Here is a 13,160-nt window from a genome sequence, read left to right as displayed (position 1 = left end):
TTTCAATACCTTTTTGAATTGTCGTGCAATTTGTGTAAAGAAACTTATATATTTAGTTGAGAGATTAAATTTTTATTGTACTAATTTTTGTTAACAAGAGAATAACCGTGCGTAAATAATTATCTTTAATGTACAACCAAAAGATGTTGCTCATAGAAACAGAGCGCGTAAAAAATAAGATGTTGCTGACATAAGAATGACGTCGTTTCATAGAAACCAATGTAAGTATCGGCAAATTCCGGTAACTGGCGCTGCGATCGTACAAAGTCGCTCTAGTCGCGTTTTTACGTACGGCTGACGGTCGTCTTTAGATTTGGGAGATTTTCGTTCGATATACATACTTATTTTGAGAAACTTATTTTCAATCTGCACACGATTTCATGAAAATCCATAATAACACGGGAATCGGAAGCAACGTGTAGTGATCGTCTACTTTCGAGTTCGACTCGTAAAATATGTGGTTATTGTACTCTCGTTAAGTTCCACGGTTCTCGCCATCTTAGTCTGTCATTAACCGTGCGGTAACGAATTTTCGTACTTGTGTTCGTAAGAATCGCTGGCAGCGACTTTCGGACACACATTTGTTGTTTGAAACTGTGAAAATTAACCCACGGTGGATTCGCATCCGGTGAGTGAAATTCGTTTTTTTTTTTTTTTTTCGAGATTATCGTTAGAAGTGCTGATGTACGCCGTTGCTGGACTTACATGTAATATAGTATCGTACAACTAAATTAACGACACTTGCTCATCTTCTTTAAAAAGATTTCTTCGAAAGTTCATCTTTGACAAGTACATCAAGGATCAACCCTTCTTTAGGGAAGTGGGATGATACACTGAATAGAGAAGGATTCCTGCATGGACCGTTTTGAAAAGTAAGTCGAATTGTTGTCTTTTCAAATGTTTCTATCTTTGTCCTTTTAAACGTGCGCAAATAGAAAACGCATCGTATATCGAGCATCAAATTGCCACGCCTTCGATAGGCAGTTATAGCCGGAAGTAAATCGTTTTAATTCATTTCCGTAAGATTATACAGTACCATGACAGAAAATCAACGACCATGACGACGACTCTGACGATAATTATCCCCTATTCTGGTGCATTTGGAAAGGAGCGCGTTTCGGCAAATTTTCACTAATTCGTTAAATGTAAACGAAATTCACGCAGAGAAAACGATTTCACTTTATCATTACTTTCGTGTTACATGTTCTGTATATGTTGTCATTATATAAATGCATACAGATACAGGGCATACTAATTGCAGACTGACAGATAAGTAAAGAATAAGCCTTGAAAATAGAAAACAGGTTAACAATATGGTGTATATGTTATTTCTTTTGTCTTTATTAAAGTGGGCGTAAGATATTTTGGTTTATTATTTCTTATACCATGCGTATTTTAAGAAGCATTCAGAGAAACGAAACATAAATACATGATCTATCTGTTACATTCTTTTGTTTGAGATATTTTAAAATATCGATTGTTATTCAAATGTTTAAAAAATTCACATTATGAAATTCTTTAATGGTAAGGCAGCGGTATAAATCGTTAGTAGAATTTGCTACACACAAATGAAACTCAAGACACACGAATGTCACACTAGACGAATCTTAATCAGGGTTCCGGTCAGTACGTCTTACAAATATAGAGCTTCGATTGTCTCTGTGCTGTCATGCCATATACGATTAAAAAATTCTGTGCATCTGCATGGTTTGTTGTGTGTTACTTTCTACTTTCGAAAATCTAATATGAAATGTAAATCATGAATCGTTAGTGGTTCAGTCCACGCAAAGTCATACACTTTTTGAAGTAACATTTCAAATTTTGCCAAAACTTGCATGTGTTGTAGTCTAGCGATATTTCTATGTATCTAGAAGGATTTTACTAAATTTGGAAAATTGTAGATTTTAAAGCTGTTTAATAAAAAGAGCTAATTTTTTCGTGGAATTGAAATCATTGAATTAAGAAACAGATGAGAATAAGGTCCAGACGTTGGCGTAAGAGCATCAAATAAAAATTATTTCAAATTAAACAAAATTATATTGTGATTAAACGCGTCTTTAAGATATTGGAATTTTAATTTATTCTGTAATTTTTTGTTTTGAAAAGTTTATGAAGAAGAACTTCATTTTTTATTATCCTTTACATAATTAAATCTTAACCCCATTATATCTTACCTCTTTCGACATGTTTACGTCAAATGTTGATGCACTTCCCCTTTTCAATACTAATATTGATTTCTTGCGCGTACACTCAAAGATCCTTGAGATGTTGCAATAGTCCCCGGTTTCAAGGCAGAAATTTAAGACCGTCGATTGCCTTGAAAGCGGGGAAGGTAGCGATCTTTATCTCGAGTTGTGACTCGGCCAGGCGTGAACCATTTGATGAGGAAAGTAAACGGGATACACTCTTGTATCGTTTGGTTGTGAAACTTTAAACCGATAGTGTATATAGTATGTATCCATGTATCAACTACTAATGTAAAATTGGCTAGATTTTCTCGATGAAAATTAATTTAAATGGAACTTTATTCATAGACGTACGTATTCGCGGAATTCAAAAGTGTTTTGTTTTGTATATAATTAAAAATAATCCGAGTAGAATCGTGTCGAACTCATTTTCATCGAAAAAATCTCGTCAATCTATTGGTATACTGATAAGAAGATACGCTAAAAAATGCGCGCGCGCGTGTGTACATGTATATGTATATGTATATGTATATGTATATGTATATGTATATGTATATGTATATGTATATGTATATGTATATGTATATGTATATGTATATGTACGTATTTAGTAGTGTGCATGTTCATTTTTGTATTTAATTCTGACGATCTCTGTATGTTGCACTCTACTTGTTCAGTACATTATTCGGAATTAAATTTGGGAAAGCAATTTTGCACGTCGCTGCATGTATGTATGCAATGCACTTCTTTTTACGAACGAATGCACAGGGTACAGTACTTCCAATATTCTGTCGTCATGCCGTGAGTCATCGACTACCAGTCTCTATTCCCCTTGAAGTTGAATGATTGCGAAAATGGTCTATAAGCGGTTTTTTTTTTTTTGCGACGAGGACTTGTAAAACGTTCCACAAATCAACGAGATCCAGACGAATTAATTGGTTGAAAACTAATTGCCACGTGAAATTCATATTGCCATCCATGATATGTATCTGCGCGAGTATTCGCGTTAATGCGATACGCTTTTAAGCCCGAACACCGCGGTTTAATTCCTGTTTAGTTATGAAAGAAAGCCGAGAGGAAAATAGAGAAGGGTAATTTTTAATTTTAAAAAGTATACTTTTTTCAGGCAAGGTAGAACTACTGTAATCCTTGTTGAGCTTCAAAGGAAAATTTGTAGCTTGATGAATATGTGGATATTTTCATTAAGAGTCTCAAAGGCAGAATATTTCCGTTCTTTTTGTGGAGTTTAGTGTTTCATCCTAAATTGTGTAGTCGAATTCGTCGGTAAAATCTTGCAGATTTTAACAAATCCTATTTACCTTAAGCAGCGTTATAAGTTAGAAGAATTTTTTATACATGTGTAACATGTATACAACAATCTTGTTTCAATTTTTAAATGGCGAAAATCGTTTAGCAATTGTTGCTATTTGGTTTGGAGGTACAACAAGCATCAAAATATTTAGGCACACCGCATTCTATAATATACGTTTCCAAAAATATTCTTAATAATTAATTCAATATTTTATATAAATATTTAATATTTTATATGTATTATATTATTCAAAATACATATTTCACCATAGACTTTTGTGTCTTACAAGAGTGTAGTCTGCAGTATGCATACTTAAACATTTAAGTATTTTACAGTTATTTACCGATTTTTACAATTTTAAGAATGATCGAGATCCTTACATGAAGAGAATTCAGGTTTTACTTAATAACGTTGTATCCAATTGAGCGGTAAATTAAAAAATGAAATTTTATTGCGGATAAAGTTGCTTGTAAACTCATCGGTTCATGGTTGGAGATTTTTGACACTCGTCAGACTGAAAACAAATCATGGCTAAATTATGTTTCATATAGGTGTGTAATGTATTTGAAATGTCGTCTATCTTTGAAATTTTGAAAAGAACACTTTACATGTACCAATCTAATACTTTTTTACACTTACTTATTAAATGAAGTATATACTTAATCAAACTTGCAAAAAAAATCTACATTCTTTGTTCGGCTGCGAATGGAAATTATAAAAATGAATGCAGATCCACATCCCTGATCCGTGAAGTGTTAAGTGTCATACACGCGTCACCCTCTTAGGAGCTTCATTCATTGCACCCTTACGCACCCTCGGCTTATTCCTACTGACCGACTAACGTATATTTGTGTGTAGCTGTAATGACAGGCATAGCACGACGTTTTCTTATGCAGAAACGCATCGTTCATTCCGTTATATCTACTGTGCACACCGTTATGTCTGTGCACGCAGTCCTGTGCAGTACATGAACATTCGTGAATCCGCAAGACGCATGCGCAATCTTCCACCCCTGTTTCCCCCATTTCGTGTAGAGGGTGCGAAGCCAAACGTAACCCCTCAGTAAAGAATTAAACGCGATTCCGCGAGGTGTCCCTCTCTAGAGATCACATTACGGGCCACTGTAGCGCGCGCGCGCGTGCGTGTGTGTATATATATATGTGTTAAAAATTATATTTTTGTACGGTCAAAATACGAGATAGATGTCTTTTTTACAACAAATTCGACTGACTGAAAGTGACAATACGTCCACGACTGTACCCGAGGAAACAGTAGACAGATCGATATAGTAGAAAGTTGAATTTTTTTTTGTACGGATTAGGTAGGTCCAACAGTGTCCAACATTACCGATGGGTAGAAGAGATATGTCGAGAACGCTGAACGCTTATAGAATGTGAGTAGTTCTCCCCTACTTACGAATTCAGCTCAAACTATCCACTTTGATCGTTATCATCTCTTTGTGTTTCTTTTTCTTTTCTTTTACGAACACCATTCGGCCGGGCATTCGTACACCGCTACATTTTTACGTAAACATAACGAGCTCTAATTGCCGCGCACTTTCATTAGAAACTTCACACAGTTTGTTTCTTTTTTTTTTTTTTTTTTTTTTTCTTCATATTTTTTAAACAGCAAAATAACCGTGAATAGGTAATCTGTGCCATAGACGATCGAAGGAAGGTTCATAACTGCATGTTCAGAAGAAAGAAAATAAATTTTTCTGTTTTGTAGTGTCGATACGAAAAATTTGGTATGAAAATCTCGTTGTAATCAGCTGCGATACACTTTCGCAGCAAATTTACCATAAATGCAAGGTTCCACAAAAAATCGATACGTCGACCAGAGACTTTCCCGTTTTTCTTGCACGCTCCCCACCCTCATTAGTTATGTCAGAAAATCGATTCACGAAGATTATTTTGTTCGTAACTTCGTGATAATGTCGATCTCGACTTTCCAAGTTACAGGAAGTGACCGGTAAATTAGACAGCAGAAATGGTCTCGTTCAAGGCTATTCGTTAAACGGTACCATTTCAGTCGAAATCGTGAGGTCAAGGCCTCTTGGGGAAGGACGATTGTACGAGGTCAAGGTTTACAGGTGCAGAACCCTGAGAGTGTAACCTCGCTTGACAGCATCCGTAATTCTTTCCCGTGATCACACATGAACGTATACCACCGGCCATATTTTGTCGGTTTTGCGTTGCAAATATACTATTTTGCTCTCGAGAGTCTACTATCTCCTTTTATATCTATATACATTCTGTCGCATAAAAGACACACCGTGGCGCTTGCACATGCGCGGAAGTATCGAGCCATTGATTTCGTTGAGTTTAACGCGGTCCCGACATGGGGTAAGTTTCTCATCGAAACGTATACTATTGTAATTGATTTTTGTGCTACTTCGTTTGGTTATTCGAATGTGCTTGTGATCGAATTCGATTGTTCACGCGTCGTGTTACGTGGTCTTCTACATATTTTCTACTCGACACATCATTTTATACATGTGTCGCACAAGAGACGCGCTATGACAACTGCGCATGCGCCTATGTACTACACCATTGATTTCTGTAGGTTTAACGCAGCCCTAACGTTGGATAAATTTCTATTGGGATTAATTTCGTTACAATGGATTTTAACTGTTTATAGAAGTGTTTCGATTGGTTGTGTTTATCGATTGAACCTCGAGGATTGTATGTTTATGTAAAAATGAAATTGTTCTCTACCTGGTTTCGATCTGAAAACGCTCTTTGCGTTGCGAATGCCGGATACGTTCTGCTTGCCACGACCGAAATACTTCACGATGCCTATTTTTGATTGCGGTTAATTATTGGCGCGTAAAGCAATCCGTTCCAAATACCGTTTACCGTTCTTTTACCATTTTCTTTGTACTTTTTGCCTAGAATAGGGTAAAATTTGCAACGGAAATGTTTGGAATAGAATTTTTAAATAATAGATGCCAAAGTGAATGCAAACGAAGCAGTATTTCAAATGTAACATGTAACCTGAACACGTAAAGTATTTTTAATTGAATAACCGAGAAATGGATTAAAAACACTTGATTGTGGTTTATTCTTTCAAAGTGCAAAAGTAAAATGTTTCTCTGTCTATTTTGAAACATTTGAAGTATCTTGTGATAGTGAAAATAATACTAAAATAAATTGTCAATTGGAGTCAGATATTAGTTTTTATATATATATATATGTGTGTGTGTGTGTGTGGGCGTGGGTGTATGTGTGTATGTATGTGTATGTGTGTGTGTATATATATACACGTAAACATGTCGTTAAAAAGTAAGAAAAGAAAAAAAAACATTTCAATTGAAATAAGTTAAAGCAGAAATTAATACATTTTTATATATAGTATTTTGCGACAAAATGAAAATACAGTTTTTTGTATGTTTAAAATATGTTTATGTAAAACTTTGTGTAGTTTCCACTATTTTCCTTTTGTTTAAATGCTTATTATATTTTTGTTTTTCTACTTGCAGCAAAAAAATAGAAAACATTGGTAGAATGACGGCCATGACACAGGAAGAAATTGTAGTTGGCGCACGGACCGTCACTCAAGGGTTGGAGGCTCTTCGTGTCGAACATGAAGGACTCTTGCAGGGACTACAATCGCAGGAAGCACCAGCTGCCAGAGACAAAGCCAGCTTGCTATCGAAAAATATTGAAATGATAGAATTAGGCCTCGGCGAGGCTGAAGTTATGATGGCTCTTGCTAACCACTTGCAAAAGGTCGAGGCTGAGAAACAAAAGCTTAGAACGCAAGTTAGAAGATTGTGCCAAGAAAATGCTTGGTTAAGGGACGAATTAGCTGGAACCCAACAAAAATTACAAGCTAGCGAGCAAGCAGTAAGTGATTGAATTGCCTCAAATTGTGTTGAATCTAGACATTGAAACCGAATTGCTATTGAAATATTTGTAATTCCATTAGGTAGCCAAGTTGGAAGTAGACAAAAGACAATTTGAATTCATGGAAAGTATGAGACAATACGATACCGATCCTCATGCCGATGATGAGAATACTAAAGACAGACCAAAAGATGATCCTGTTGTTGATCTATTTACTGATGATGATGCAGACGACCGAAATAGTAAGTGTATGTTCATTTTTCCCTTTTATTGTCAAGCATCTATTGTGGATGTTTGAAATTTCCTTTAAATCTGTGTGAATAATATAAAGAGGAATTTTACTGAACCCTCTTAGTAGAATCTTTTTCCGTGTTTAAAAATACAATTCAACAAGTATGTAAAATTTATAAACGATACGCATAATATGGTTAAGAAATGCTATAGTAAAATTCTGCATTCACACAGATTTAAGCCGCCGATAAGGACCACTTTTTGCAAGGTTTCTGATTTTTTTTACAGCAATATCGCCAACACCGACTTCGCAATTGGCACAGCAAGTGAACGCTGGATATGAAATACCTGCGCGCTTACGTACATTGCACAATTTGGTTATTCAATACGCAGGTCAAGGGCGGTACGAGGTGGCAGTACCGCTTTGTAAGCAGGCGTTAGAGGATTTGGAAAGAACTTCCGGTCATGATCATCCCGACGTCGCCACGATGTTGAACATTCTCGCTTTAGTATACAGAGATCAAAATAAATTTAAAGAGGCAGCGAATCTGTTGAATGATGCCTTGGCTATTCGCGAAAAAACACTCGGTGAAAATCACCCTGCAGTTGCTGCAACATTGAACAATCTAGCCGTTTTATATGGAAAACGAGGTAAATACAAGGAGGCTGAGCCATTGTGTAAACGTGCTCTCGATATTCGAGAAAAAGTTCTTGGTCGCGACCATCCAGACGTTGCGAAACAGCTGAACAACCTCGCATTGCTCTGTCAAAATCAGGGTAAATACGAGGAAGTTGAACGTTATTATCAGAGAGCTCTTGAAATTTATGAAGCCAAACTCGGACCAGATGATCCTAATGTCGCGAAAACGAAGAACAACCTTGCGTCATGTTTTTTGAAGCAGGGAAAGTACAAGGATGCGGAAGTTCTATATAAACAAGTATTGACCAGAGTGCACGAGAAAGAGTTTGGTACTATTGCTGGCGATAATAAACCAATTTGGCAGGTAAAGATACCTATACTTTTGGATCGTGATAAGAATGGTGGTGTGGTTCTAAATTACTTAAATATGTATGTGACGTTATGGGAAACAATTCTTTAATGTCAGGTTGCGGAAGAACGGGAAGAGAATAAGCATAGACATAAAGAGAACGCTCCGTATGGGGAGTACGGAGGTTGGCACAAGGCTGCTAAGGTAGACTCGCCTACAGTTGCGACAACCTTGAAAAATCTTGGTGCATTATATCGACGACAAGGAAAGTACCAGGCAGCGGAAACTTTGGAAGATTGTGCCCTGAGGACAAGAATGGATGTAAGTTCAAGAATTATCCAACATTGTCTACCTACGAATTCAGTTATGAAAAAATTAGATCGAAGTAATATATTCAAAGAAATAAATACGTTTCAAATTAACAGACGAATAAGGCGGTTCGTAATTTACTTGATTGACTAGGATAGCCGAAAATAGTTTGAATAACATCTAATCGGGTAAACTCTGTGATTGTATATCCATAACATGGTAGTTGTATCGTAACTTTACTTGATACTTTTTAGTTTGCAAACACTTATAAATGAGTATCAAGTACATAGTAAAACTTTAAATCTTACAAGAAACTACAAAATCTCAACAAGACTGTAACATCTGTTTAAATTAGAGATTAGACTTTATTTAAGTAGCGTTACCCACTTAAATTGTTTGTTTCTTTTGAATTAGACATTGGAGTTTGTGAAGCAAGGAAAGGTTGCGCAGATTTTAGGAGAGGAAAAGGGATCTACGAGACGCGGCTCACGATCCAGTCTAGCCAACAACGAACACGAGCAACAGGACGAGGTAAGTTGTGTCAGATATAAGAATAAATATTAGTCGCACTGCATGTTGTAGCACACGATTAGTCGTCTACTATCCTTTTCTTCTTTCTTTTTGTTCTTTTTTCGTTATCCGGCCCGTTCTGACGAATTGGCGATACAACACACAATCACAGGGCTCGCTGCCGCTGGTACAAAGGGCGCTACATGAAGGACAGTCTGGCCACCACGACGCTAGTCCTAACAAACCCGGTTTTAAAAACAAGATCTTTCAAGCTTTCGGGATTCACTCTTCCACGTAGGATTATCTTTCGTCTGTAGTATTGCCTGTCGTTTGATTATGCCTGGTCACACAAAGATTTTTTCGGTGTATATATATATATATACACATTAAAAGAAAATAAAAATATATATATATGTATGTATATGTATATGTATATGTATATGTATATATATCACTCAAGGTCTGTACTCTTAGGAAAAGAGGTGATATTTAAACGTATGTTGTTCGAGAGAGCATTACACTTAAGTACTCGATTTTAAAATTCATAACGGTGTAACCCAAATGCTGAGGAATACTACGTTCATTGCGTAATGTCTTTAATAATTCTCTCCTAAATACAAGCATTTATAGGAGCATAGTTGAAGGGTAGGAACGGGCCTTTTTGGCGATTTTGGGCATTTGACAACACAATTTTTCGCAGCCAGGTATCCCCGATAATGCGACGGCAGCCAGCACATTGTAACTGCACATTCTTTTATTACATTTACAAGTATTTCGATAACGTTCATTGTTATTTCTATGATCGTTTCGAGAAAGTATTGCGTAGAAAAGTACTGCAGCCTTTATAAATCTCTTCCACTCATAAGCTGTGATAATAATGCCCCTAACGATGAATTTCGTTTTGCTTTTATTTTTTTTTTGTTTTGAATGAAACCGACGATATTTGTATTTCGTATTTTTAAACTGTTAACTAGAATTCGACGGAGGTGCTTTCTATGGAGCATTTGTTCTTCACTTTTCATTATTTATCTGTAATCGTGATAACTATTGAAACTTTTTACGCTTGTATGTATTATACACAGCCATATAGAAAGCGAGATATTAGAATAAACAAAGCTTCCAGATATAATCACATTGGTAATGAAATTACGAATCTGCTTACGGAAAGATACCAACGGCATAAATGAAACAATTGGATGTTCAATAATCGTTCAGGCGTATGTATATTTCATGTTATATTTCGGCAATTTTTCCCAAATCAAAACACTATCAAGCAACGCGCACGGATTACAAGTAGTCGATTCTAGAAACAGCTTTGCTTAACTATATAGTTCAGTATAGATTTGCAAAAGATGACATTTGAAAATGATTGATGCGCAAAGGAGATTAATAACGCTATAACGATCGACAGGTCAATGAGTGAAGAAAATACATTATTCTGTGTAACAGATGTCTCGTATAATACTTTCGTATATAGCCTATGCTGACACACACATGTACACGGATTCTGATTTTAATACACACACGTCGTCTTCAAGTTTGCGATGACTTGCATCATTAGTTTATATGCATTATCCTGTTTATGTAATAATGTGTTTAATTTACACTTTTAAATGAATTTTATCTGACTCAGAATTACATTGATTTTGTCCTGATTTTAACACGATCTGAGGTGTCTCGAAATTAATGTTTACAATTTCCCCTTCAGAGTATTATGTATTTGTAAGCAACTTGTGCAATTAATGTTATTTACACGTTCCCGCTCTCACAGGTGTGTATGCAATATATATATATATATATATATATATATGTGTGTGTGTGTATGTATATGTATATGTATACATGATATTTTTAAACATTTTTCATTTGTGTAATAAATGAATAGTACAGTTACGGCATAAATTTATTTTAGAGAGATCTTAAAAACATACAAAGGGTACTCTTATTCTTCGAGGCACCTTATATCACATTTTGTTCATCTTTAAGCATTAGAGATGATACTTTGAACTCCTATTTGGACGAAGAAAATAAATTGTTTCGTTATTCGATACACGACAATGCTTGAATTTGCAATCGATAACTACGAAATGGATAATTTAATATAAGTAGTGCCTTGATACTTTAATGAACGAACGAATAAATTATTTTCCAACCGAAACAAGTTTCTAATTGTTATTCGATTCACGTTTAGGAATGCGTCGCTCATAGAACCTTTATACTCTCTGTGTTTGTGTTCTTTTATTTATTTATTTTTTTTTTTTTTTTGTTATTACTTGTTACGCGTAGGAGATACGTCTCCATTTGCACAAAGCAGAAAATGTGTGTAACAGGTTTGCATTATTAATTTTCCTCGCACGCATTTGTGTTCTTAACCACCATTGTTACCAGTCGTTTTTCGATATCTGCGTTGTCGTTTTGTTTCGCTTTGATTCGAGTACTCTGCGGGCCGGGACTTAGATAAGGATGTCACTGGAGTACAATTTCGCCTGGACAGCATACGGGACAAAAATAACTGATTTCAGTAGCAGGTGCGTATTCGTAGATATTTGTAGAATTTTTATATTATTTGTCAATGTTTTTAGTGTTAATGCACAGAGGAATATTTTTTTATCATTATCAACATATTATATATAAAATTTATATATAATTTATATATTATTTATATTATAAATGTGTGTATGTACACACCCAACACACACACATACATACATTGTCCGATTTACTCTTCCCCTTCGTCTTTCGTTTATTTAGATATTACTAGAGTGCAGACCTTCTATTGTTTTTTAACTGTTATGAAATACGACTGAAGTTATCATTCCTTGTTGAGACGATTAGTTACTGCTCTATCGATACAAAGCATAGCTAGCATGGGATATTTGACAGTCGCCTTGTATATACGTATACAAATCTGTTTCTGTGAGCAATAATTGATTATTGTAAATGTTATATTGGTATTTGATCATATTTCTGCTTGTCACACGCATCTAAAAATTCATGTCATGTTCTTTTCAGCTTTTGCAATATTTATCAAAGTTCTTTAGGGATCTTGTGTCTTTAATAGAAAATCAGTATCTATTCAATTGATAGAGACGTTTAAAAAGTTTTCAAGTTTCAAAATTGACATTTCTAGATCGTTTGAGTTTCAAACAGATTCATTTGAAGAAAGTAAATCACATTGAAGGCACGAGACCGTTAGAGTTCGGTTGCCTGAAAGGTCTTTTTAGAAAATCTTCTCCTTTTGTTTCAGGACAAGAAGTCTTCGTTTCGTACCGAATAAAGGATATTATGTAAGAAATATACGCGAAACGATAAGTTCGGACGATGTAAGGGCTCTTCATTGTTTAGTTGAAAAAACATTGACTGATGTCCGTTCTCTGCCTGGATCGTTTAACGTGTACAGCACATTCCAACTGCTTTTAATCAGACGCACCATAACGAAGTACTCATGTTATTCGTTTAACCCGGGATGATTATGGCTTTGTGCTAGCGACTGATCATTTGGAATAGAAAAGATTACTAGATGAATTGGTCTACCCTCCTTCGAACGTACTATTTGAATCAAAATTCAAGCGAACCGCATCTACGATTATCATTTGACAGATAGAAATAAAGAAATAAAGAAAAGAAACCCGCAAGTTGCTGACCTAAAAACCATGATATATTCAAGATCTTACGCATCGTACAGAGTGATGAATAGTTTCAGGCACGCGGTTTATGTACACGTGTCTACGCATGTCGTATAGTCCATACGCGTGTAACATATTCTTTTCGTTGC

General features: G+C 35.6%; 1 protein-coding gene across 6 annotated transcripts in view; it reads left to right on the top strand.

Annotated features, from left to right (window-relative positions):
• Nucleotides 1–280: 280 nt before the first annotated feature.
• Nucleotides 281–13,160, top strand: part of Klc (kinesin light chain) — a 13,808-nt gene continuing 928 nt past the window's right edge. The window contains exons 1-9 of one of the 6 annotated variants that reach the window (XM_076316617.1): nucleotides 281–628; nucleotides 763–872; nucleotides 6,980–7,346; nucleotides 7,429–7,594; nucleotides 7,866–8,581; nucleotides 8,684–8,887; nucleotides 9,290–9,406; nucleotides 9,558–9,679; nucleotides 12,633–13,160. The exon at nucleotides 12,633–13,160 is cut by the window's right edge and continues 928 nt beyond it. In XM_076316617.1, the coding sequence (XP_076172732.1) occupies nucleotides 856–872; nucleotides 6,980–7,346; nucleotides 7,429–7,594; nucleotides 7,866–8,581; nucleotides 8,684–8,887; nucleotides 9,290–9,406; nucleotides 9,558–9,679; nucleotides 12,633–12,855 (1,932 nt within the window). In that variant the 5' untranslated portion in view covers nucleotides 281–628; nucleotides 763–855 and the 3' untranslated portion in view covers nucleotides 12,856–13,160. Of the gene's footprint in view, nucleotides 629–762; nucleotides 873–4,579; nucleotides 4,892–5,611; nucleotides 5,844–6,979; nucleotides 7,347–7,428; nucleotides 7,595–7,865; nucleotides 8,582–8,683; nucleotides 8,888–9,289; nucleotides 9,407–9,557; nucleotides 9,680–12,632 lie in introns of those variants that run through there. The other 5 variants (XM_076316619.1, XM_076316616.1, XM_076316615.1 and 2 more) reach the window with 5 other exon arrangements.

The sequence above is a fragment of the Ptiloglossa arizonensis genome, chromosome 7, assembly GCF_051014685.1.
Source record: "Ptiloglossa arizonensis isolate GNS036 chromosome 7, iyPtiAriz1_principal, whole genome shotgun sequence".
NCBI classification, from domain to species: Eukaryota; Metazoa; Arthropoda; class Insecta; order Hymenoptera; family Colletidae; genus Ptiloglossa; species Ptiloglossa arizonensis.
This window is presented reverse-complemented; position numbering and strand designations above follow the sequence as displayed.